Genomic DNA, 26,299 nt, shown 5'->3' on the forward strand with positions numbered 1-26,299 from the left:
AACCCAAGTGAACGCTGCATTATTATTATTATTACCATTATTCTAAATGCAAAGTTTACCTAAAAATAATTATTATTTATGAAAAACAAATTTTAAGTACCAAAATTAAAGACTATATAAAATATCTGAAATTTTTAAGTCACAGTTTAGTCCAAAAAATATTTTCATATAAATTATCATGGAACTATTATAACTAGGTTTCAAACGTGAGGCTTTTGAATCTACATAAAATATTATTTTCTTTGTTAGGACTTTAATGGAAAGCGTTTAAATAAAAACCCTTAGTTTACTATGCCCAAAAATAAATCTGATATTTTTAGGTATAGAAAAATTAGAAACTGTGCAATTAATAGAATGAAAAGTTAAATATCATTGCCAGTAACCAACTGCTGTCTGCTGAATTTCAAGGGAACCTATTGTATATTAAATTTTTAAAAAGTGAACTCATCTACCCTCTCATCTCAGCACTTTCTCAACTTTCCCATTACAATCAACAATATAACTCGGCAGTCAAGTCTTCCAGACCAATAACATCAGAATTTATTTTTAACTCCTGACTCCTTCCCAAATATTCCCTTTCAATCCAAACCCAAGTCCTGCCAGTTCTTCATTCACACTGTCTCTCAAATATGTTCTTTTCATCCCATTTTCACATTTTACTTTATATTTGCTCATGATTCACAACATACCCTACTACCTCCCTAAAAGGGCTCTAATGTCTCCATTCTAATCCATCAACTCAGCTACCCAAATCACCTTCAAATATCTTGCTCAGCAACCTACAGTAAATTCCCATCTCTCTTCAATCTCAACCAAACTCACAGACCCCCTCTGCCCTTCATCAGCACAAACATGAACGCATTTCTCAAATTTCATCTCTTCTTACTTTCCTATTCAGGTCCCTTTAATTCAGATTTACCAACTTGCTTGGTAAACACAAAAATCATTTATCTGTCATACAAAAATCGCCATCTCGGTGCCTCCGTTCATTCCTTCCATCAAGAATCCTTTATGCTTCTCTATCAATTCAAGTTACCGCCTCCTTTAACACCTGTCTTAAAACACACTTCCTCTCCAACCCATCTGCCTCATCCCTTTATTCTTTGTCCCTCTGAACAAAACATTCTATTTGTATTTATAATCTTTCAGTCATCATGCTATTGTTTTCCTATTTTGTCCCATAACCTGCTTCTAAAACTAAATGATAAGCTTTTGAGGCCAAAGACAATCATTTCTTACTTATCTCTCTTTTGAATAAGGGTCCCTTAGAACACTAGCACTCTAACAAACGCCTAACGATTCCCCTTTCTTCTAAAAAAGCCTTCAAGTCAAGGTTGTCAAAAACACATAATTAGCGTCGAACTCCAACTTTTTAAATGTTAAGTTGACCTATATGTTAATAGAAAATCACACCTTTTAACCTACAGACTTTACAAGAGTTACTCCATCCTCAGTCAACATCCACACTACGGAGAATTAAGGAGTCATTTTCAAAGAAAATCATGGAAACAAAAAACCCAAAATTTTAACATTATAAGCTATTCTATTTGGCTCTCTGAAACAGATCTAACAAATTAATTACCTAAAATTGATTTCAAGTGGTTTTTAAACTATATTACCAAGGAGAAAAACATACAAACACTCCAGTGCCACAAGAGGCTCTTAAGTAGCTATTATAAGATTTGCTTCATCATAGCTGAAAATTACGCCTGAATTTTAAAATATTCCTTTTAAATGACCCCATGAAGTGCTTAGAAAGCTTGACCCTTCCCTGAAAGACGCATGGTCAGCTTTTCTCTTCACATACCCTGCATTCTGTACTAGCTAGTCACCAAAAAAAAAATTAACTTTCAAAAATAATCTCCCATTCAGCTATTACCTTAGATTACCCTGTTTCACGCAAGTTTCAAAAGCCAACATAAATTGAAATCCTGAGTTCAATTAAAAGTGATCATTTTATGTTGCCTAAGGTTATAATCAATTTCATATAACAGCATACACATTTTTTTAATCTCAGTTCTTCAGTTCTCTTCTTCTCCTAGGCAACAAAATAGTATTCTTTGCCCTCATCATGCCCCTTTCTCAAGGAATAAGAAAACAATATATTTTTGTCGAATTCTGGAAGTATATTTAAATAAGCTGTCATTAAATATCACAGAAACATATCCACAAATAGAGAGAGATACATTAGAATATCGGATACTTAGTATACCAAACACCTCAAGAACACAGACCTTTCAGCACAAATCTGGGACAAGAGTACAGTCTAGCAACAACCCTGAACACAGCCCAAATATCCCTATTATATCCAGGACCACAGTGCTCTGCAAAATCTATGACGGAAAGGTCTAAAATCCATATTCTTATAACTAAGTCTATAGTTTTATCTAAATACGACAGGAAACCAACGCCAGAGAATTTTAAATAGTCCTAAAAAAGGACCCCTTTAGTCTAGATTATTTAACAAATACTGAATGCAATGACACCCCAAAATTGAACTTAAATGATGAGTCAGTGACAATTAACATTCAACTTGGAATGTGGCAACATGACAATAAAAACCTCAATCAAAACTCAGACCTAGTTCCAAGTTACCTTTTGATTAAACATAAATTATATAGTAGTAGATCGGTAATGTCAAAGCAGAAAAGTTAAGAGAGAACATATTAAACCACTTATCCAATTTAATACAATGCATGTAGACATACTCCTGCTACTGGTATCTATCAGCTCCCACCCGCCCCTTCTAAGGGAGGAATCGATGCTCGCCCCCAGACGCCACTGCTGGTCACTGAGCAAGTTTATCTCTGGATAAAGAACAAACACTTCGTATAGTCACACAAGCAAGAGAGAAATGTTAGAAGCCTGTGACATTAAGGCTCTCTATTAAGTGTACAAAACTATGATAAGCCCAGAGATCTGAGCTAACTACAATATTCCTCATTCCAAGAGACACAGACTCTGCAAATGCACATAATGGTTTATGAATCAAGTCTTGTCCTTCTCTTTATTCCAAAGGATGAGCAAGTAAACACTCCCATCACTATTTTAACATGGAAATACTCAAGCACTTGATAAAGCTGACTACCACCAGCAAGAAAAGTCTAAGAAGTGTTTCAAATCGAATCATCCAAATAAAAATCATATTCTCTCCACTCAAGGTTAATGAGACCGGGGGAGGTATGGGAGGAGAAAAGAGGGAGCTGCCTCATCCTTGACTGAAGACAGGTTTTTGCGCTTTTCCATTACCTCTGATGGTTATATCAGGAGATCTAGCATCTTAAGATCCTAGTATTTCAAGGTCTCTTATTTTAAAGGTGAGGTGAAGAAGGGGGATAAAATAAAATCAATACTCACTGCTAACTTTCATGCTGCCAAAAGCTGAAGGCTGCTGCACTGGCTTGCAGCTCTCCGCAAAGGAGGTGGTTCTGGGCCGCCCTGACATGATCACTCTCTTCCCGAATCACCTTTTCCTTCCTTCCTCCTTTGCTTCCTTTTGTTTTATGTTGGGGTATTAGGTTAATGATAAATGCAGCATTAAGTTCTCCCACAAGAAAAAGAAAAAGACTTCGTCCACTTGGCTTTTCACTCCTCTTGTACAGCTATAAAAAAAAACGAGCGATGTATTTCTCCTTCAAGACAGATCAGTATGGATATTGAACATATAGATGATTTGGGGCTGGGAAAAAAATACAATTCTTTCCCCTCCCTTTCCTTGTAGGGGAGAAAAGGGGGGAGGAGGAATCCTAAAAAAAAAAAAAAAAAAATCACGTGCAACGGGGACAAATACTTGATTGAAAATAAGTACTTTGAATATTATATATTCCTCGGGATTTTTTTTCCGAGTCAATGAAGAAGGGAAGCGGCGGAAGGATCACGAGTCTCACGCTTGCAAAGAAGGGGGGATGGGAAGGAGGGAGGGAGAGGGAGGGGGTGGCTCGGAGATGCGACGGGAAGCGCTGCGGCTCCGGCAGCGGCGGGATCCGGCGGACTGGAGGGTGGCGGAGTCGCGAGGCAGTCAGAGGCGGGCGGTGGCGGCGGCTCCTCTCCTCATTGCGCCAGGAGCAGCTGCAGGCGGCGGCTGGATCCAGCGGCCATGGCGGCGGCGGTGGCGGAGGCAGCTCCCTTCAGATCCCAGGCAGCGGCTCCTCGACTGCTCCCCATACGCCGGGGACATGGGAACCCGGCAACCGCTTCCGTCCCTCGGGGCCCCCTCCCCCGTCCACGGCACCAGCGCGGCCGCCCTCCCGCCCCTCGCTTCTGCTCGGTGCCCGCTCAGGAAGCGTCCGCGCTTTGCCCCCAGCCCGGAGCCCTGTCAGCGGCTGCGGGGCCGGCTCCTCCTCGCTTCCTTCCTTCCTTTGTCACTCGGCCCGGGCGGCGGCGGCGGCAGCAGCAGCGGCAGCACAAGCCCGCATTCGCCCGGGTCGGGGGCTGCTCTGTGTGAGGAGCGCCGTCTGCGCAGCCGCCTAGCTCTTCCCCACTCCCCCTCCCCCCTCCTACTCGTCCTCCGCCTCCTTCCTCCCCCACCCAGCCTTACACCGCCCAGCGCCCCGCCGCCCGCGTAACAGGCGTCTAGGAATTGCCGGCCGAGCCCCGCGCCCGCCCGCTTCGGCTGGGAAGCCGAAGACCGAGCGGAGCCAATCACGGACGTCGTTTGTTTGCGGCTCCTCCCGGAAAAAGCCGATGGACCTGAGGAACCAATTACAAAGTGTCGCTGGAAATCCACGCCCAAAAAGCGGAAAGTGCCGAAGATAGCCGAACGAGAAGGTGGGTTCGCCTTGTTCTGTGGCTGGGTAGAAGAGAAATTCGACAATGGCAACAGTGGCCAATCAGAGTCGCCGGCCCTCAGGAAAAAGCTTGAAGAGTTAAAGGACGGTGAAACCCTGAGTTGTTGGTGAAACGGCACCGCTGGGCGCCGCGGCCGCTTTGTAATTGGCTGAAAACTCCGCTGGGAGTGTTCCTCCCTCGCTGATTGGTGAAGAGAAGGGGGCTTCCGAGGACAGCCTGGCCAGTCAGAACGTCTCCTCCCTCGTCGAGGTGGGGAGAAGAAAAAAGCGAAGGGAGGGCGTCTATAAAGCGCCTTCTGATTGGCCTGAACCTTCAGAGCTGGCGTGGGGGCAAAAGGGAAAGGGAGGGAGGCCGAAGCTCGTGGCGTAGCCAATCGGCGCTCACCGCCGTCCAATCGCAAGACCTAGCTGCCATGTGATTGGCCTCTGGCCTCCGGCGGCGGGCCCAGAAGCGGGGCGCAGCTCGGCCGGGGTGGTGGCTGAGGGGCTGGTCTGCGGCTGCTCCCAGCCGGCGTGGAAACCGCGGATGAGGAGCGCGGGCCCTCCACACAGCCGGTCCGAAACCGCTGCGGTCGGCGGGGTTGGCTCGGAGCGCTCGAGCGAGCAGAGGGTTAGGGGCTCTCCCCACCCACGGGAGGTCTCGGCGGGCGCGGCTAGGTCTGCGCGCCCGGGCTCCTCTCCGCCTAGGATACCGCGTCTTCCCCGGGTGCGAGTTCTCAGGCGCTCAAGTGGGGACAAAGCTTCCAGAAAGGCAGCGCCTCTGGGCGGCCGCGCCCCGCGGCGGGGCTGTTGAGACAGGGAGGCCAACTGCGCCTTTTGCGCGCGGCCAGGCTGGCCTTCTGGAAACGCCCCTGAGAAATGAGCTCATGCTGGACGCGCGCGCTCCTTGGGCGCGACTGCCCAGCGCAAAACGGGCCCGAAAGCAGGTGAGGGGAAATGCCGTCAGGCCGGATATCCTGAAGCTTCCGAGGAAACGGAATCAGAACAGCCCTTAGTAACCCTTGGTCCTTTGGACCTAGGGTGATCTATGAAAGTACCATTTAAGTAGGTGTCACACGTAGGCCAGTGTTCATTCTACAGAGAACCAGTGCCTTTGGTTTGCTTGGGGACAGTGAGGTATGGCTACGTCTGGAAGCAGAAAAGGTAGAATGGACAGTTGCCATCCTGATTGTAAGCCCGTGGTGCCCGTAATTTCCATCTGCAGAGTCATCCCTTTCTATTAAGACAACGATTTCCAGCAAGTACATGTAAAAATATCCATAGTTGATCAGATTACCTAGCTATTGCTTTGAAAAACTGATGAGGGATTTGGGATAGAACTAAGTAAGCTTTGATGGAAGACAGGAAAGGTGTAGATAGGGTATTTAAAGTCAAATGCCTACAGGGGCCAGAAAAGTAAAGCAAATAAGTAAACCGGGCCTGGTGTAAGACAATGGGGAAGGATAAGGAATGTGGCAAATTGGAGTGTCCGTGCTCTAACTGAAGGCAGCAGCTGTTCAGCTCTGGCAGATTGCTGCCCTCAGGAATGTGGGTCCAGTGTTCTCAGATAGTCTCTGGTTTTTTCCCCCTCAGAGAAATTCTAAACCTGGATTTTTATGTGAAATCTCTTGATTTTTAAGTGTTGGCAACCAATATTTCAAAACCTTGCAGGCCAAACTGAAAACATCCAGGGTAAATGTGGCCAACATGCAATTAATTTGTCATCTCAAGCCTGAGCATGGGTTTTATAGCCCAAGAGCAGTAGAGGCTCTTGTTCTTTGCAATTAAGAGGGAACATGAGGGCCGGCCCCATGGCTTGGCGGTTAAGTGTGCCCGCCGCTACTGGCGGCCCGGGTTTGGAACCCCGGGCGCGCACCAACGCACTGCTTGTCCGGTCATGCTGAGGCCGCGTCCCACATGCAGCGACTAGAAGGATGTGCAACTATGACATACAACTATCTACTGGGGCTTTGGGGAAAAAAAAAAAAAGGAGGAGGATTGGCAATAGATGTTAGCTCAGAGCCGGTCTTCCTCAGCAAAAAGAGGAGGATTAGCATGGATGTTAGCTTAGGGCTCATCTTCCTCACAAAAAAAAAAAAAAAAAGAGGGAACATGAGGTTTCTGGCTGTCATGGAGGAGGGTAAAGAATGTTAAAAGCAAACTCAGTGCATGGCAACTTTGTCAGATGAAATGTTGCCTCTCCATGTGAACTATTGTTAAACACCTTTGCCACTAGTTCCTAAAATGCTATGAGGCAAAGCTTTAAATCCTGCCTTCCTCTTTCCTCCCCATCCCTACTCCCAATTATACCAGCAGGAAAGTGAATAACAAATGTTTTGGTTAGGGGCTTGCCCCTGGCTCAGTGGCTAAGTGTTTGCACTCTGCTACTGGCAGCCCCCATTGGGACCCAGGCACGTCGCGCCCCGCTTGTCCGGCCATGCTGAGGCCGCATCCCACATACAGCAACTAGAAGGATGTGCAACTATGACATACAACTATCTACTGGGGCTTTGGGGAGAAAAAGGGGGAAAAAAAGAGGAGGATTGGCAGTAGATGTTAGTTTAGGGCTGATCTTCCTCACAAAAAAAAAAAATGTTTAGGTTATACAAATTGGAAGCATGGCTATTCTTTTGTATATAATAAAGTACAAAAATAGTCTACCTTAAGGTTATGATTAGTAACTGTACCATTACCGCCTTCAAATATTTTGAACTGATGCTGTTAAAGAAAAAAAAAAAGTCTGGGGGCCAGCCCCGTGGCCTAGTGGTTAAGTTCAGTGCGCTGTGCTCTGGTGCCCAGGCTCAGTTACCCAGAGACCTACACTATGGGTTGGCAGCCATGCTGAGGCAGCCACCCATGTACAAAATAGAGGAAGATTGGCACAGATGTTAGCTCAGGGCGAATCTTCCTCAGGAAAAATAAAATCTGACCAAGATGGGGAAATTTGATAGGAAAAAAAAGTATTTCAGTCTCAAATTAGGATTTAAGGAGGGAGAAGTTTATGAGAAAGTACGGAACTACTGAAATTAACATTCAATGGTTGTTTGTGTGAACTTTCAAACTCTTACTTTACCTTCCCACCCGGTGTCAGCCACTTATCAGTTTATAATAATTTTAATAGTTAATATTTACTGAGTGTTTACAACGTGCCTAACACTGTTCTTAAGTGCTTTGCACATGCTATGTCAAATTCATAATAATCCTATGACGTAAGTACTATTACCACCTCCGATTTTCGGATGAGGAAACTGAGGGCCAGAAAGGTTCCCTGACTGACCTGAGGTCCACAGGGCTAAAGCAGCTGAGTCAGGATTCAGATCCCACGTTCCTTGCCTCTGCTCCGTACTTCTTTCTCAACCGCAGTCCCCACCTCTCCTGGTGTGCCTTGCTTTATCTTCAAGTCTGAGCCTCATGTCTTGAACTGTGTGTGCCTAGTTGTGAACATATGCCTTTGTTTGGTTTATAACACTTTGGTTTCCTCCAGGGCTAATCAGATGGTCCCTTGCAGAGATCAGTGATTCTGAGCCACAGTAACAATAAACAAAAGGATAGAAAAAGATAAATATAGGAAAGCTGGGTGGTACAGAACAAGTAAGTAGTGTAGTAGGGGAAAAAAAAAGGTTGGTGGGCGTGTCCACAAGATAACAGTTATAAATTAAAATGCACAATGAACTAGCTTCTGTAGTAATAACAAGTATTTGTATAGCACTTTGCACTTAGCACGTACTATGTTTATGAAGTTTAGGAAGTACTATTATGAAACTATTCTGTTTTTACAAATGAGGAAACTACACAGTAGAGTAAGTGACTTGCTCAGAATCACTTAGCTGTGTTTCTAATTGAAACTGGAAGAAAATATAGGCAGGTTTAATAATGAAGATAGCAAATAGGATATGAGATGCACTTTATTTAGATGAACCCAGAGTCAGCAATTCTAAACAGAAGTCCATGAGCAAACTCTCCCTAGGACCTCACTTACTTGGCCAACATATATTAAACACCTAAATGTGGTTGGGTGCTGGTCTTCAAAATTTAATAAGATATGGTCTCTTTGCTCCAGATACTTGCAGTCAGATACCATGAAATCAAAAAGGGTTGTTTAGTAATAAACCCTAGAAAAACCCTCTGATATCAAAGTCAAAGTGAAGATTAAGAGGGAGAGAAAATAAATTCACATTTATTGAGTGCCTGTTCAATCCTTGCCAAAACCCCAAGAGATAGGTATTATTAGCCCTTTTGTTAATAGATGGGGGGATAAAATGAGCAATACGTGTATTATTCAAGGTTACACAATTAGTAAATGGCAGAGATAGAATGGGATTTACACCTGAGTCTATTTGAATCCAGCCTCTTCCTACTAGATCACTCTGCTTTCCCTCAGAAAGGAACATTGTTTATCCCATTTATGTGCAATTATACACGAGTGTGTGTGCTTGCACACGCACACATAGGTGTCTGGAAATATTGATGGCGTTTTGGGTGATCTTTATTGTCTTCATGCTTTCCAGTATTGTCTTCATTTTCCACCTTTGCGTAAGAAACAAAACATTTAGAAAACAAAAAGGAAAGACTGGAAGAACCAAAGAAAAGCAGTAGCAGTGTGGAATTGCTCAATTTGATTAGGAATTAACATAACTGAAACTTACAGAGGCACCTTTTGTCAATAACTTGGCTATATATTCCATAGGAAAGGAATCTAACAGGAAAGGTAAGTAGCAGAATCTAGACATGCGTTTTTATTTATTTTATTTTTTTGTTTTTAAGATTTTATTTATTTATTTTTCCCCCCAAAGCCCCAGTAGATAGTTGTATGTCATAGCTGCACATCCTTCTAGTTCCTGCATGTGGGACGTGGCCTCAGCATGGCCGGACAAGCGGTGCGTTGGTGCACGCCCGGGATCCGAACCTGGGCCGCCAGCAGCGGAGCACACACACTCAACCGCTAAGCCACGGGGCCGGCCCTAGACAGGCATTTTTAGAGGAATTCAAGAGAGGAATTTCAGGGCTGAGCAGAAGAGGGAATTAGACAAATAGGGCATCTTTAAAGCTCTGAAGCAGCAGCAGAAATTTGCCCCTCCCTAGGTAGGCTTTGATGCCAAAAAGAGATTGGCTATTATTGACATTCAGTATACCATGTAAAGGGGTCAATTTATGTCAAAGAAAGGGAAATGAAGTAACCTCTTGACTGTACTAGAAAGAAAAGCAGGAGGTTAATGTGGCGGTAGTATCAAGAGCCATTTTGAAAATTGTGCCCTTTGATCAATAATGAAAGTTACGTCATCCCAGGCACTGCGCTTGGTGTTTGCAGCACATAACCTCTTATATGGTACGCGCAATTTTTCTCTATTTAACTGGTAAGAAAACTGAGGAACAAGAGAAGTAACTTGCTCAAGTTTACTCAGCTAGAAAGTGGTGTTCAAACCTGTAGCTAAACTCTTGTGCCCTAGCCCTGGAAATTTCTCCAAAGCAACAATCCAAAAGAAACTTCACTCAGATCCATTTAGTGAGCGTTTCTTCAGCTCCTGATCTCTTTGTAGGACACTGTGCCAGGCCTTACGGATACAGGAGTGTGAAGATGAATAAAAGCCATTCAGAGATGACTGCTGTCTTGCTGCATTCCTAGAGGAGCTCTGGTAGAGTGGAGGCGTGTAAACAGACAACACCACCATGTCATCTGGCTGCCAAGGACTAGCACAGAGGAGGAGAAGCGTCCCAGAGATCATTTTCCAAGTTGTATTTAAACCAGTGGTCTCCATAGTTGAGTGTATGTACCCAGAGATTGTACAGGATGATCCTTTGGAGTGCTACAACTATTAGAACCTATTTTTATGTTAAGAAGTAAGATATTACTTCTCCAGTGGTTATTTACTGGTAGACACTGGCACCCTCCTCAGTTCCTCTGTCAAAGGAAGAGGTGACACATGTGACAATATCACTATCCTAAAGGAAGGGGACAAATCCACAGCCTAGAAGGGGTTGTGAATACAAGGGGCCCTCCTGCTTTTTTGAATTTTCAGCAACATATGGCACTTTCCTTGTGCTTAATTAAGTGGATTTCCAGTCATATTATTTGAATTTTAACTAAGTTGACTCTCACAGATTGAAAATGATTCCTGCAAATAAAGTATTGATGACAGATCTTACTAACAGTGCAAGAGTGAGTGAACAAACAGAAGATGGCGAAGCTGACATTCTGCTCGTGGTAGGAACTCTTCATCAGTCACATGACTAGGCAAAAATAGTACTGAGCTCACCAAATTTGACAAGAAGTAGGCCTGAAAATTTTGAAGTTCTCAAGAACTTTTGAAAAATGAAGTTACTATCCACTGTTGTTAAAGTCAAAGCTTACCCTAAGTTTCCATATGATTGAGATGTAACTAATGCCAGTGTGAAGCCTCCACAATTACCAAAATATTTAAAGACTATGCATCTGGGACAGTGTTAACAATTTTTGGGGTGGGGGTGGGGGGTGAGAACAAGAGTTTGGGGCCTTAATAAAAATAAAAATTATTTTTAAAATATTGCTTATTATACCTCTTGTCCTTTTTTATTCCTGTGTATGTTTTATATATGCATATCATGTTAGTTCAAGAGCATGTGTTTTATAAATAAATATGCAGCGTATATTGGAGCTGGATGTTAAAAATTTTTTTACTAATAGAGTTTAAGATCAAAAAAGTTTGTAGACCACTATTTTAAACAAATAGTAGTTTTCCAGATGGGTGAAGGGAAGAAACTTCTAGGCAAAGAGCGGAGGTTATGCAATGGTAAAAATGTATGTAACAAGGTATTCAGAGAATTGGAGGTGTTGTGAAATTATGTGGCATATAAGATCTGGATGTAGAGAAAATAAAGGAAAACAGTATCAGATAATAGAGGCATAGTTAAGTAAATCGTTATATTAAGTCCATGTTATGCAACCAGTAAAAATAATAAATACAAAGACTAATAACAACTCAGAAAAAAGACTAATTGAAAAATATAGAACTTCAGATTGTATGTGACTGTGTTTCCCATTCTGCAAAATATTTGTACATTTGGATCAAAATTGAAAAGGAAGACAGAAATTAGAATAATTTTGTTAATATTGTGGCATATTTAATTATAGATGAAAATATTCACTTTAAATGTTTTCATTTAATATTTTTACAATAAATTTGAAATTGGCTCCCAAATAACTCATTTCTTCACTGATTCACATATTCCTCAGAAAGCCTCTGATTACATAGAATTCTTAACAAAAACTCCAAATTTCTCAGCAAGGCTTTCCAGCACTAACATTTTTACTGATAATCCTTTGTAATATGAATTAAATTAATAAAACTAGCCAATATGTATTGAGTACAGACTGTATGCAGGACGTCTTCTAGGCACCTGAGGAAGGACGTGAGCCACCTGAGTGGCTCTGTGCCCTTGGGGAGCTTACCCTCTGGGGAAACAACCATAGGAAAAGTTAATTGTTTTAAATCACATTTTGAATCCATAAAAGAGTTGTGAGGCAGAACATAATTTGCTAATATGATTGTTACTCATATGCTCAAATGAATTGCTCATGCTATCCTATTTATAATAGGTGAATGAAGGACACTTCAGTCTGAAGTGGATCTTAAAGGATGAGTAGTAGGATTTGGAGACAAAGAAAGGAGAGAGGAAGTAAATTATTTTCCACCACTTCATTTCCAATCCATCAGACAAACCCCCTTCTTAGTAAACTCTTAGGTGGGTGGATCTGTCAGAGCAATTAAGGACAGTATGAGTCTGTTCATCTGACTTAAGGAAAACCAGTTTGGCTAGAACAGAAAACTGATAGAATAATGGAAGATAAGGTTTAAAAGATAGTCTTCTCATACACTGCTGGTGGGAGTGCAAACTGGTGCAGCCACTATGGAAAACAGTATGGAGATTCCTCAAAAAATCAATGATAGAACTACCATATGATCCAGCTATTCCACTGTTGGGTATTTATCCAAAGAACTTGAAAACACCAATTTGCAAAGGTACATGCACCCCTGTGTTCATTGCAGCCTTATTCACGATAGCCAAGACTTGGAAGCAACCTAAGTGCCCATCAAGGGACGAATGGATAAAGAAGCTGTGGTATATATACACAATGGAATACTACTCAGCCATAAGAAACGATGAAATCCAGCCATTTGTGACAACATGGATGGACATTGAGGGTATAATGCAAAGTGAAATAAGTCAGAGGGAGAAGGTCAAATACCGTATGATTTCCTTCATTAAGTAGTAGATAATAACAACAATAAACAAACACATAGGGACAGAGATTGGATTGGTGGTTACCAGAGGGGAAGGGGGGAGGGAGGAGGGTGAAAGGGATAATTCGGTACATGTGTGTGGTGATGGGTTGTAATTAGTATTTTGGTGGTGAGCATGATGTAGTCCATGCAGAAATAGAAGTACAATGATGTACACCTGAAATTTTTACAATGTTATAAACCAGTGTTACTGCAATAAACAAAAAATTAAAAAAAAAAATAAAATAAATAAATAAATAAATAAATAAATATTTTTTCTAGCTTTGTTTAGGTTACAAGTGGTAAATAAAAATTAGATATATTTAAAAAAAAAAAAAAAAAAAAAAAAAAAAAAAGATAGTCTGGGGCCAGATTTGACAGAGCTTTGAATGTTACACCAAGAAATCTGGGTTTTGTCTTGTAGACAGTGGAGAATTACGGGAGGTATTTTAGCAGATGTAAGACATCGTCACTGTAGGAAAGCCTCTGAGGTAGAACACACTGTGTGGTTTTTCCTGTTGCTGAAAATGTGCCCAAGGTAACAAGACAGCCTACTTGGTCACGTTCCTTGTAACCAGAGGTGTGCCCAAATGGGAAAGTAATGAATGACTACCTGAAAAGAGGGACAGTGTTTGAAACATTGCCACTATGAAATGGACTCTAGTTGTTTTAAAGTGTCATATCAGGTCTTTGACAGACCATATAAATACTCCAATTATAACATCTAAAGGAGCATACTATCTAAGATAAAAGGAAAACAAACCCTTGATGAATCCTTTTAGTTTTTTATGCTTGTGACATTTTTGCTCCTAAGAGGGTGTAATCATGTGATTAATATATTATTACTGATTAGATTATTTCAAACTGTTTCAATTTTATTTTTTACCCCATTTCTTTTTTTTTTTTGAAAGGGTCTTTTTTTTTTTTCTGAGAAAGATTTGCCCTGAGCTAACATCTGTTGCCAATCTTCCTCTCTCTCTTTTTTTGCCCTCCCCGAAGCCCCAGCACATAGTTGTGTATTCTAATTGTAAGTCCTTCTAGTTCTTATTTGTGAGCCATGGCCACAGCATGGCTACTGACAGACAAGTGGTGTGGTTCCATGCCTGGGAACGGAACCCAGGCCACAAAAGCAGAGCATGCTGAACTTTAACCATTAGGCCATCAGGGCTGTCCCACTTTTTACTCCACTTCTATTCGCGTTTTTTGAAAAGAGCTTTTTTAGATGAGTGTAAATATTTTCAGGTTGAATTGAATAAATGAATTCACATGAATTGAATTGAAAACAGTATGTATTGATTGACTACTTTGACTTAAAGCATACATCTTTACAACAAATTCTAGTGATTCAGCTGTGTTTTATGTGCATCAAAATGTAATAAATATAGGCCTCAGAAATTCTCAGTTGGAAAAAATACTTTAGGAACTCTTTAGCCAGCAGTAAATCAGAAATGGTCATATTTTCTTCTTCAGATGGAAAGAGGACTCACATCTCAGAATAGAACAAAAGTTTTTAGGTCTTTATATCATATTGATGGTGAATGTGAAAACTATAAGAAAACTGGCATTCTGTTTCTTGGCTGTTGAATATCTTGACTTGGAGGGGGAAAAACACTTGGAAAAAAAAATTAAGAAGTTTCATGGATTATCCAAGAAGGAATTGCAGAATGCAGAGAGGGCCTGTCTCCCTGAGTCAGGCCACGGTTTGTTTTGGATCATGGCCATCAAGATGCATCATCACTCTGACTTCACTCCTGTGCCCTGTAGGATGGAATTCTGAAAGGGACTGAGAGAGAATGCTTAAAGCCCCGAGGAATGTGTGTTCCTGTATAACCTCCAGATCAGACAGTAGTAGGAAGTGCCAGCTATCAGACCAGAAAGGATTCTTGTAGGAGAGGGTGTATAGCTCAGTTTTGTGAACCCATTAACATTTCATCATTTATATGGTTTATTATTTTTATTTTTTTATTTTATTATTTTTTTTTTGAGGAAGATCGACCCTGAGCTAACATCTGCCAATCCTCCTCTTTTTTTTTTGCTGAGGAAGACTGGCCCTGGGCTAACATCCATGCCCATCTTCCTCCACTTTATATGGGATGCCGCCACAGCACGGCTTGACAATTGGTGTGTTGGTGCACACCCAGATCCGAACCCTGGGCCACCGCAGGGGAGCGCGTGCACTTAACTGCTTGCACCACCAGGCCGGCCCCTATGGTTTATTATTTTTATAACATATATTGTGTATGCATTAGTAGTGTCCAGTACTTGAAGATAAAAGTAATAATTTAGGGAAAATAACCATTATTTCCCTAAATAACCCTTACTGCTCTTTTAGGAGCATTCAAGAGTCTCAGGAAAATACTAACTCAGATTTTTCTTTTCTTTTTGAGGAATCAACATGTCTGAGACAGCTGAGCACATCCTCCTATAGGTACTCTTCCACTTTCTCGGACCATTTCTTCACAGTTTGAATACAGTTTTCATCTTTAGCCTTCTTATCAAAAGTGAGCCGATTATTCTACTTTTTATCATTAAATGTGTTGGCTGTGATTCTATAAAATTTCATAAATTTTGCTGGTCTGTGTTGGAAAACACATGAAAAGACACAATATCGACTATCCTGATTCCATTAGGAAGTGCTTATTTTGTGTCTACTAGGTGCCCAGCACTCTGCCAGATATGATGGGGATACATCTGCTTTCAGTAAATTGAGAAAACTGCTGTATATGTTTTAAAACCTACTATGATCTGCTCAACTGCATTTTAAAAATATTTTCAAGGTCAAAGGAGTATGGGCCCTTTTAGAATTAAAAACAAATCTCTTACAGAGCCAAGTCAGCTGGAACTCTAAGTAAGTAAACTGTTCTATGGAGGTTAAGCTTTTAATCTAGCATGAGAGGAGTTAAAGTGAAGTACTTCTAAGCACCAGAGAAACCATCGAGTTACAAAAAAATTCATCAGCAGTAGTTGCCAAAAGAGGACACACACACACACACACACACACACACACACACACACACACACAGTTTGCCTTATACCTAACTTTCTTCCTGCTTAAATGGGATTCCATGGAGAGGTAAAGCATTTCTCTTGACCTCAGTTGATGCTGTGCACATAGTAGGAACTCAGTAAATGTTGGCAAAATGAGCAATATGATTGCAATTGAAAAAATGAAACCTAATTATAACCATTAAAATTACAATTTTATAAAATATTTGCATATGGACAAGGACTCAGAGGAAAAGTCCAAAAATAAAAAATAGTTGTTTTATTCATTTGTTGGTTTTCTGAGTGTTTTTTCTTAAATTTAAAAATTTACCATTATTGTTGCTACAATATAATTTGGGTATCAAATTTTAAAATTAGATACATTCAAATATAACAGAAAATTACAGCTTGGGACAAATCTCTGTCCACTACTGGGGTTCAAACATGTCTTGGTATATCTGGCAAATTAGGCTGCCAAGAGGTGATTTACATAAGAGTTTTGGCAGAAAGACTGCCAAGAAGTGTGTGTGCCATCAAGGAGGGGGTTTGGCCAGGCTACTTTTCAGTCAATTTGCACTGCTACAATGCACTGGTCAGTATTCCGATTGGTCAGTGCCCGTGCCATGCCAGCTATTAACCTATTTTGAATGTCATTCTTGGATTGAGGAGACAATGCTTACCTATCCTGAAGATTCATACTCTAGTGCAGCCTCATGGACTCCTCTTGGAAAGCACCATAAGCGGGAATAGGAGGGCACTAAAATCTTTATTATGGCACAAAATACAATCCAAAAATGAGTGATTGGGGCTTGTTTCCACTTCTGCAGAAAATACGACATAATTTTGCAGTGTTGGAGACTCCAGACTCCATTTTGATTCCTTGAGGGCCACGATGGAGATCATGAAAATGCCCAGTAGGAGGTGGTGGTGACCTGGCTTAATGGGGCTGGCTCAATGATGAGTACCAGAGTGTTCAAAGACAACGGAAACCTCAGCAGCAGACATTCATGTGGCCACAGATACGACTTGTCTTTGAACCCATGCAAAACACTGTCTAAGGGCTCTTAGAAATTATAGGCAGGGCCGGCGCCATGGCTTAGCGGTTAAGTGCGCGCGCTTGGCTACTGGTGGCCTGGGTTCGGATCCGGGCGTGCACCGTGGCACCACTTCTCCGGCCATGCTGAGGTTGTGTCCCACATACAGCAACTAGAAGGATGTGCAACTATGACATACAACTATCTACTGGGGCTTTGGGGAAAAAAAAAGGAGGAGGATTGGCAATAGATGTTAGCTCAGAGCCGGTCTTCCTCAGCAAAAAGAGGAGGATTAGCACAGATGTTAGCTCAGGGCAGATCTTCCTCACAAAAAAAAAAAGAAAAAAAAGAAATTATGGGCAGGGGACTTTGCAAGGAGCTGGTGGTTCTACATCAGCAAGCAAAAGCAGGAGCCAATGAAATACGGATTATAGAATCATTAGTAATAGGTTCATAATTATGTTTTTTAGTTCATAAAGAATATGAAATGCGAGAAGCAAATCTGCTGTTCCCCCGCTCAGTGGTCCCCGTTGCCACATGCTTCTTGTGTGAGCATTTCACAGAACTGAGGGTACTGACAGTTTTTAAAAACATAGGGCATATTTTTCTTATAACATGACCCATAAATGCAAATTAAATGCAATTCTTCATCTGGTGTTCAACCAAAGAAACAGTGATATGTTCCAATACTGGGAAAAAAACTAGCTGGACTGTATTTATTGATATTTAAGGTCTTGTAAAGCGTAATTTTTGAGGTATGTGATTTGCACCTAAAATGCTATTTTTAGAACCTAAACCTTGCCAAACAGGCAACTCCAGGGTTTTACCTTTCATAAGTGCTTAATAGTTTATAATGAACATTACAGTATCAGACATGTATCAAAACCTGTAAGATAGCCAAGACAAGTAATATTACTCCCATTTACAGATTTAAAAATGGAGGCAAATAGAACTATAATTAGCTTTTTTGGCTCAACTTTACCACATTGATCAACAAGTGTTCATTGAGCAGCCAGCCACAGGTACATGGCATTCCATTATGTTCTTGGAATAATATTTTTAGAAAGGCATGAAGGTATGCCCTGAGCAGGCAAGAGAAGTCTCTCATAAAATGAAAGTAGTTTATAATGTGACATCCTTGCTTTAAAAAATTTTTATGGGCTTTCTTTTTCTCATTGGCATGTTTACTTCCTTTAGCTGTTGTAGTGTTGGCATTTAATAATTGCATGAAAATAAATAGATGCCTTGGAAACCAATACTCTTAGAGTACAGAACAATGTTCATAGCATCTGATATATGAATTGGAGATTTTTAAAGGAAAGATGTACATATAGAGTCCCACCAGATTTGAAGTATGGTTGCAATTGGAATTTAACTAGTGAACAGACACTGAATACCTATTATATGCAAAGTATTGTTCTTAATGAGAGTGACTCAAGAAAGAATACAAGACATGATCACTGCCCTTAATAATTTTTAATCTGGCTAGGAAGGGATAAGATATAGGTTAGGTATATTGTAGGTCCTCAATAAATATTTGTTGAGTGAATGAATGGATGGATGACTATAAAAGATCATTATTGGTCCAAGGTAGCATATGATAAATATCAAGAAAATGAGAGTATGTATATATATACAAACGTTCAGGGGATAGCTGAACTAAAGAATGGAATACTCTACTGGCCAGACCCATCTTGCACACCCACTCCTGTGGATAGAGTAACATCCTCACAAGAAAGAGAAATTCCATTACAAAAATTTTAAAAGGTGAAGGGCTGAGACAGCACACTGGGAAGACCAAAACTACAGTTACCCTAGGCCACCTTAGACCTATTTAGCTAAAAATTTTCAGTAGGATATTTGCCACTCCCAGAAAGCAGCAGGAGGTGCCAGGCCAGTGCCTAGAAGGAAATCTGGAGCTATATTAAGAGAACAAGGGATTATCTACATGAGGTTGGTCACTAACTATAGCGATGAATGAGGCATCTGAGAAACTGAGTGGAGTTAGAGAACAGGGAGTTGAGATGTTGACTCCCTCACTTTTAAGGATCGTGAAGAAGATGTGGAAACAGTAGAAACAATGGTTCAAGAGGGTAAACAGTGGACCACTATATCAATTTTTTTTTGAAAGACTGCAAACTGATATTGTATTTATCGTTAGGAAGTCATTAGAGTCCTCCATAACTATGTAGAGTCAGAATTATGAAGGTGAGGTCAGCTTGCAGAGCAATTTTGAATAGATAAAAGAATAATTAAGATAAGGAAATCAGGGGTTAGAGGTAGGTAAGAGTGCACTAAGAAGATATAGGGATATTAATGTTTATCTTGGAGGCAAAACAGAAATTGTCCTGACCCCAAGAGTGTCTTGGAGGAGCAACCTGAGGTCAGTATGATGATCACTCTGGAAGCCAAAAGTTGGCACAGAGACAGGTATTCTTCTATCTAAGGTAAGATTTGCATTACTTACTAATACAATGAAAAATTGAGCAGTAGTTTGGAATCTCCCTCATAAAAAAAATATAAACAAAATTTAGATAATCCACATTGATATTTTGTACATTTGCAGGGAGTGGTAATCTATAGGATTTTGGCAAAGACACACTAAAATTTATCTCCAAAGTGAATGAGTCAAAAGTTGCAAGTTTTAGAGAACTGGTTGAAGCCTCGTCAAGCAATCTAATAGATTTTTTTCCTTTGGAAAGTGGCCCAGGACCCAGTGAATCTAGGGACAAACTTCAGTGCTTTTGCCAGGTGCCCATTTAGAAGAATGGTCCCTTGCCTTGAACTTTAATGTTGAGAGTGTAACCTACTGGCATCCAAATGACAACTTGTGAGGGAGGCCTCACCATGCTCCCTAAAGAAACAACTTGTTCCCTGCCAAAATCAGGATTACCTTGCTTTAGGAAGAGGGTGCATACTATGCTTACAGCCAAATGATGATCTGCGAAAAAAATTGAACTCCATCATGGATGGCAAAGGAGCCTCATATAACCCAAAAGGGAGACGGTATTAGAGAGGACCTTTCAGATAGTTGATGAGAGACCTGCTGAAGGCTGTGCTGAAAGCAAAATATGTAGTAGTAACTGGGCATTGCACTAACTTAATGACCTGGCAAATCAGAAACCACGTTGGTAAAGGTAAATCCTTGTGTGGGGGTTTTAAGCCTGAAGTGTTAAGGCCTAGAGCATGCACAGCAAAAATGCAGACCCGTGGCACCATTTATTCCATTTCTGCACCCACAGAAGACATGGATAATACAAAACTCACTCCTATGGTCCTTCTCAGTCAACGCAGCATGTTAAGTAGGCATTAACCATCAATGGGAATTGTCAGGTAATTTAAAACCTATTTCCTTTCTATGGATTGCTCCCATATGACAAACATCTAGTCTATCTTCAAATGGGAGGATAATGGTCCTGAAAAGCACTTGGCTGTGGGAGGAGGTCTCATCTCCCAAGAGGTTGGGCAGCATAGCTAAGCCAATGTACGCTCGTGAGCGTGTCCAGGAGGTAAGGGATCCACTCACCAGTCAGCTGACCTCATGAGGTGGACTTCCATGCTTCATTACTCATGGCTCACTGCCCAAGAATACCTGCTCTGAGTAGCCATCAGCTGAGCGAATCTTTCCATAATGAAATGCTAATGCGGCCAGGTTGCCTAAAAGAGTCTGTGATTAGTTGCTTGTTGGCCTTGCTGTTTCTGTTGTTCAAAAATGCTTAGTTTTTGAAGGGATGAAATGAGACAGCACCTGTGAAAATTGTTTGAAAACTTTAAAGGCCTGTATTCATGCCGGGGATATGGGTGAGGATGATTATTGGAAGATAAGAAAAAGATAAGCCCTGAATTTTTCCTTAGGTTTACAATTTTTTATTTAATTAGCTCTTTTCAATAAGACTGGAGTAGAATCTTTTCCCTTCTGGGAGGAAAAAATAATGAGGAGATGTTTGCCTTGACTCTGCTATTATTGTGTATGTGTGACATCCCTAAATCCACTCCAGCGCATCCTACACACTTGTCAGATTGATCTAACTCTCACGCCGCTGTCATCACTTCACCCAGCTGCTCGGGAACCTAAATTGATTCCCCCGTCTGTTGTAGAAAACCCAAGCTCTTCAGTCTTGCATTCAAAGTCCTCCTTCAACTACCCAGCCCTGCCACTCATCCACCAGCCTCTACACCCTTTCCATTCTCACCTCTTCCTGCTTCACATTGTAGAAGCAGGTACTGTTGAAACTGGCAGTCGTCAAAAAGATGGTGCTTATCCATTCCTTGCATTTCATGGTTTGGGAAACTAAAGCCCAGAGAAGTGAGGTGGTATATATGTCAAACACAGCTCTTCCATTGTGGCCAAGAAGACATGTTTTCTATTCCCCACACAACTTGTTCCTCTGGCCCTAAGCACTGGGACAGGATGAGTAGAACAGGCATGCAGAGAACAGCGTGGCATGGGATAAATAATGCATGAAGCAATATTGAGCATTAAAAACTCAAAGTGGGGGCCGGCCCTGTGGCTTAGCGGTTAAGTGCACACGCTCTGCTACTGGTGCACACCGACGCACCGTTTGTCCACCCATGCTGAGGTGGCATCCCACATACAGCAACTAGAAGGATGTGCAACTATGACATACAGCTATCTACTGGGGCTTTGGGAAGAAAAAGGGGAAAAATAAAAGGAGGAGGATTGGCAATAGATGTTAGCTCAGGGCTGATCTTCCTCACACACACACAAAAAAACCCTCAACATGCTTACAACATACTGTGTTTGCAGCAAAGGATCTAGAATTTGCGCCCCTCTTAATAGGAAATTCACTAATGCTGGGAATTAATCTGCAAATTTTTGTTCTACTGGGTCTGGAAGGGAAATTGTGACAATTGTCTTCTATCTAAATAGAATGAATGGTTCAGGGCTAGAAATGATTAACAGGTATGTCAGGGTTTCTCTGGGGAATGGCCCATCGGATTATTATTGTTTGCTGAGTTTTTCCTCTCAATTGAAGCTAACAAGGTCATTCCGAGGGTAACCATATTCAGGAACGTCAGTACAATGACCCTGTTACAACTGGCCCAACTGGAAGCTAGGAAACCACACCTTCCTTAGAAGGTTTATGTAGTAGAAAATGGGAGGTGGTTAGTGATTTAAACCTTACTGATTATCACGAATGGCAGGAAGAGGAAAAAAGTGAAGGAAAAGCCTTGATTATAAGAATATTGTTAAAGAAAATCAAAGGAAGTTTTGTAAATGTTCAAATACATAATGTAATTCAAAATGCGGCTGATCAACTTTCCACATCTGCTTTGATGAGTAGATAAGACTACTTAAATTCGTGCATTAAATATTTGAATATCAATTACGCCTTATAAAGTGTTTGAGGGATTTTTAAAATAAGTTTTCTTTAGTATTTAAATCATCACTATGGAACTTAAAAAAATAAAATGTCTCTCATCATTGTTTTTTCATTTACATAGACTATAGCACTTATTTAGATTATTAAAAATTTCAAATAAATGGAGCCTAAATCAATGAAGTTTTAACATGCCTAAAAGTAAGTGCATTTGTCTAAGTGTCCAGGTTAAGATTTAGTATTTTTCAGACTTTGCCACTAAAAAAATATCCCTATTGGGGCTGGCCAGGTGGCATAGCAGTTAAGTTTGTGCATTCCACTTCAGCAGCTCAGGGTTCGCTGGTTCGGATCCTGGGCGCAGACCTACTCACCACTCATCAAGCCATGCTGAGGCAGCATCCCACACAGAAGTAGAATGACCTACAACTAGGATATACAACTATGTACTGGGACTTTGGGGAGAAAAAAGACAAAGAGGAAGATTGGCAACAGATGTTAGCACAGAGCCAATCTTCCTCAAAAAAAAAAGAGGGCAGGGGAAAAAATATCCATGTAGGTTTTTTTAAAAAAACAAACCCCTGTTGCACTAGGACCCGCCCATAACAAAGCTCAAAGGAGAGGACTTTGTCCTCTACTCCACAAGATGGAAAATGGTTGTTGTAATACAAAAATGCACCCCCACCCTCTCCACACACGCATGCACACACACAAATCCTCAAGTAACTGACTTTTCAGGAAGATGCTTCATTTTGTCCACAGATCCCTCTTTCTGGCACGTGGCAGAGGTGCACCGAGAGCCTCCATGACCCAGAGTGAGAAGCAGGGCGCACTGGATTGATATTTAGGAGAGACTTTACAGGTCACGTCATCCAATTTGAGTGGGGAAAAGTGGTTGCACTTTGCATAAGCAAAAGCTTAATAAATGTTTATTAAATTGAATTTGTTGACTATTGAAACGAGAAGTCTTTGTAACGGAAAAGGTCTATCTAAATATAACGTTTTAATTATATAACATGTTAGCCAGTCAGTCCCTTGGTATATCATTCTTTTAAGCCCAAGACTCAAGACAAACTGCATGATGTACTTGTACCAGCTCCCATCTCGGTTGGGCTTCAGTTCCTTCTCTCTGTCTATTCTAACCTCTGCCGTTGAACACCATTCCTTTGCTTAAGGTCAGAGTAACTGTGCCTCATTTCAATTTTTGATAACATTACACCACTTCTCGAAGAGCAAGGAGGTGAGGGCTGTCTTTCCTGATTGTCACTTCTTGCTCCAAGCATAGACTTAACATCCTTTTTGCTTGGCTTTGGCATTTTGGGTATGTCTTGGTCTATTCCAGTGTTTGTCTTCCTGACACACCAGATGCAGAATCGTGTCGTGCTGTCTTCCCTCTCCCGGGTTAAATGCACATCAGACAGGCCTCAGATCCTCTACCTCTGCCATGTCCCCAGCCTTCATAGATGGAGCCCAGAGAACCTCCCCCTGCAGGCCCCAGCCTGCCTGGGCCCCTGAGTCAGTTCTCCCTAAGTCCAGAAGAGTATCAGCAGCCTCAGCCCCAAAAGTCTGAAATCAGGCTTGCTGCCCATACAGTGCTAGCAATGAAGAATTGGGGCCTGTGAGGCTTTGAGTAACAGCATCTCCAATCTGTGGTGGCCTCAGCCATGCAACTGGGAGGCAGCAGGGTGCAGTGGAAAGAGCACTAGCTAAGGAGCTAGGCAGACCTGGAAGGTTAAGGTTAGTCTTTCCATTCTGACCCTTAGCTGTGTGATTCAGGCAAGTCACTGAACCTCTCTGAACCATCTGTTTCTTTTCCACTGGGGAGGTTGTCTCTAATGCCCATCCCCTACAGGGGCTCTTGCTGGTAACTATAGTTAGTTTTTCTATTGCGCTATTTTCCAATGTAATACAAGTAGAGGTTTCCCTCTTAGTTTTATATCTCAAATTATCTTTGCCTAATAGGATGAGGGAAACATTACGTAACATAAAATAAACATCTGCCTTCTTTTGTAATTTCTGTTAAAAAATTCGTGTTTTTTCATACCCTTAAACCATGCTTTTAAAGCTATTGGAGGGCAGGCGTGCTTAATCATCACTATAATAATAATTTCTAATATTTAGTGAGGACTAATTATGTGGTAGGTACTGACCTAGCCGCTTGACACGGATTGTTGTACTTAATCCTTGCAACAATCTTATGAAGTAAGTACTATTATTATTGTCATTGTATAGATGAAGAAATTGAGGCATGAAGATGTTAGGCAACATGCCCAGGGCCACATAGCTAGTCAGCAGAGAGGATAGAGCAGAGATTGGGAGAGAAAGTTCTTAGTTAAACCAATAGGTTATTCTTTTTCCTACTTAAAGCAGTGGTCATGTCTAATTCACTCCAGACAATAATGAGCAAATTTATTGCCTGGTGTCCCATTCATTTATTTGTTGAATACCTTCTGGGTGCAAAGCAGTGACTAGGAGATTTGCACCATGGAGCATTATAAAAGGAGGAAGATTTGATCTCTGCCCTCAAGGAAATCAGAAGCTAGTAGGGAAGCAGACTGAGAAACAGTGAACTCCAACACAAGGAAAACACAGTAAGTGCTGTAATAGTGTTACAAGCTAAGTGCCACTGGGCCAGAGTGGGGAACAACGTATTTCAGTGTATCCAGAAAGCTTGATTAAAAACTTTATCTTTGAGTTAACCCTTGATGGACAAGGAGGATTTTGAGAGGCAGAGAAGTGGGAGAAAGGCATTTCAGGCAAAGGAACCACATGGGCAAATACTCATACTGAGTCACTGTTGACTCACTGACCTCAGTGTAGGGCCTCTTCCTGGAATAGCAAGGAGTTTGGGGTTTCTAAGCCTTACGGTATCTGAGAGGAAGTCCTAATTTGGTAGATAATAGTAGGAAAGCAGAATCATAAAATCTTGGAGTTGAAGGGTCCCCTAAGGTCATCTAATCCAATAATCCATCTAATGCTTAAATCTCTTCTAAAACCTTCCTGCCAAGTGGTTATAAAATCTAGGCTCACATGCTCCTAGCAGCTGATCCCATCACTTTCTGATTATATTACTCATTTATTTACTTGTTTATTTGCTTATTGTCTGTCAGACTAGAACTCAAATTCCATGATGATAGGGACTTGCTTATCATGTATGATAAGCATACATGGTGCTCAGCACAGAGCAGGCATACAGTAAATATTTGTTGAAATGAATGCATTCCATCTCAGGACAACTCTAACATTTATAAGTTCTTAGGCGATTTCCACAAGATAGATTTTTACATAAATGAAGACAACTATAATAAATCTCTCCTGTATTTTCTCCAAGTAAATATCTCCACTTGGTCAACATTCCTCATGAGATGTAACTTGAGGGCCCTTCACTATCCTGATGACTGTCTCAAATAAACTCCATTTTGTCTCTATTTCTTTTAATGTGTTGTTGCAAGAACAGAAGGCAGTAATCCAACTTTGTGACACCCTCCAACTAGAGAGGTCCAATCACCTCTCTCATTCTAGGTCTTACAGTGTGACCCCAGATGGCACTAACTTTGTTGAGGTCCACTGCACACTGTTGCCTCATGTTTCTCTAATTGTCCGCCAACCACGCTCCCTCCCACTCCTGCTCCCCGCTGCTATGTTCTGCTGCTTGCTCACATCTCTCCTGTCCTGACTTGTGCAGGTACGTTTTGAAAATCAAGCCCACGGCCTTCCATCTCTGTCAGAGGCTATTACAATCATCTAGGACAAAAGACACAGGTACTACACTAGCGCAGTGTGGCCAGAAAGGAAGAGACAAACAGAGAAACATACTGAGGCATTATCAATGGAACCTGCAATCCATTGACTTAGTGACTGCTAGCACTCTCTCCCAATGCGGGGCTCTCCCTCCAGACCACTTATGAATTAGGAGT

The 26,299-nt window shown here is 41.4% G+C and overlaps 2 protein-coding genes across 5 annotated transcripts in view; one reads left to right on the forward strand and one right to left on the reverse strand.

The window, feature by feature from the left end:
* Nucleotides 1-4,178, reverse strand: part of GSK3B (glycogen synthase kinase 3 beta) — a 199,096-nt gene extending 194,918 nt beyond the window's left edge. Inside the window, exon 1 of one of the 2 annotated variants that reach the window (XM_004436530.3) lies at nt 3,358-4,178. In XM_004436530.3, coding sequence (XP_004436587.1) covers nt 3,358-3,445 — 88 coding nt within the window. In that variant the 5' untranslated portion in view covers nt 3,446-4,178. The remainder of the gene's footprint in view (nt 1-3,357) is intronic. The other variant, XM_004436531.3, reaches the window with a different exon arrangement.
* Nucleotides 3,945-11,221, forward strand: LOC147915131 (uncharacterized). Of its 3 annotated transcripts, none has more exons than XM_087439660.1 (2): nt 3,945-5,713; nt 10,304-11,221. In XM_087439660.1, the coding sequence occupies exon 1, from the start codon at nt 3,945-3,947 to the stop codon at nt 4,563-4,565; it is 621 nt and encodes a 206-aa protein (XP_087295786.1). In that variant the 3' UTR covers nt 4,566-5,713; nt 10,304-11,221. The 3 variants fall into 3 exon arrangements, with proteins under 3 accessions (XP_087295786.1, XP_087295787.1, XP_087295788.1); XM_087439661.1 differs by having other exon boundaries at nt 3,945-5,037; XM_087439662.1 differs by having other exon boundaries at nt 3,945-4,767.
* Nucleotides 11,222-26,299: the final 15,078 nt, after the last annotated feature.

The sequence above is a fragment of the Ceratotherium simum genome, chromosome 15 (assembly GCF_057802395.1).
Source record: "Ceratotherium simum simum isolate JZ-2026a chromosome 15, ASM5780239v1, whole genome shotgun sequence".
In the NCBI taxonomy this organism is placed as follows: domain Eukaryota; kingdom Metazoa; phylum Chordata; class Mammalia; order Perissodactyla; family Rhinocerotidae; genus Ceratotherium; species Ceratotherium simum.

What these genes read in the sequence shown, in the direction of transcription:
- LOC147915131 (XM_087439660.1), top strand. Translation starts at nt 3,945, where the DNA reads ATGCGACGGGAAGCGCTGCGGCTCCGGCAGCGGCGGGATCCGGCGGAC.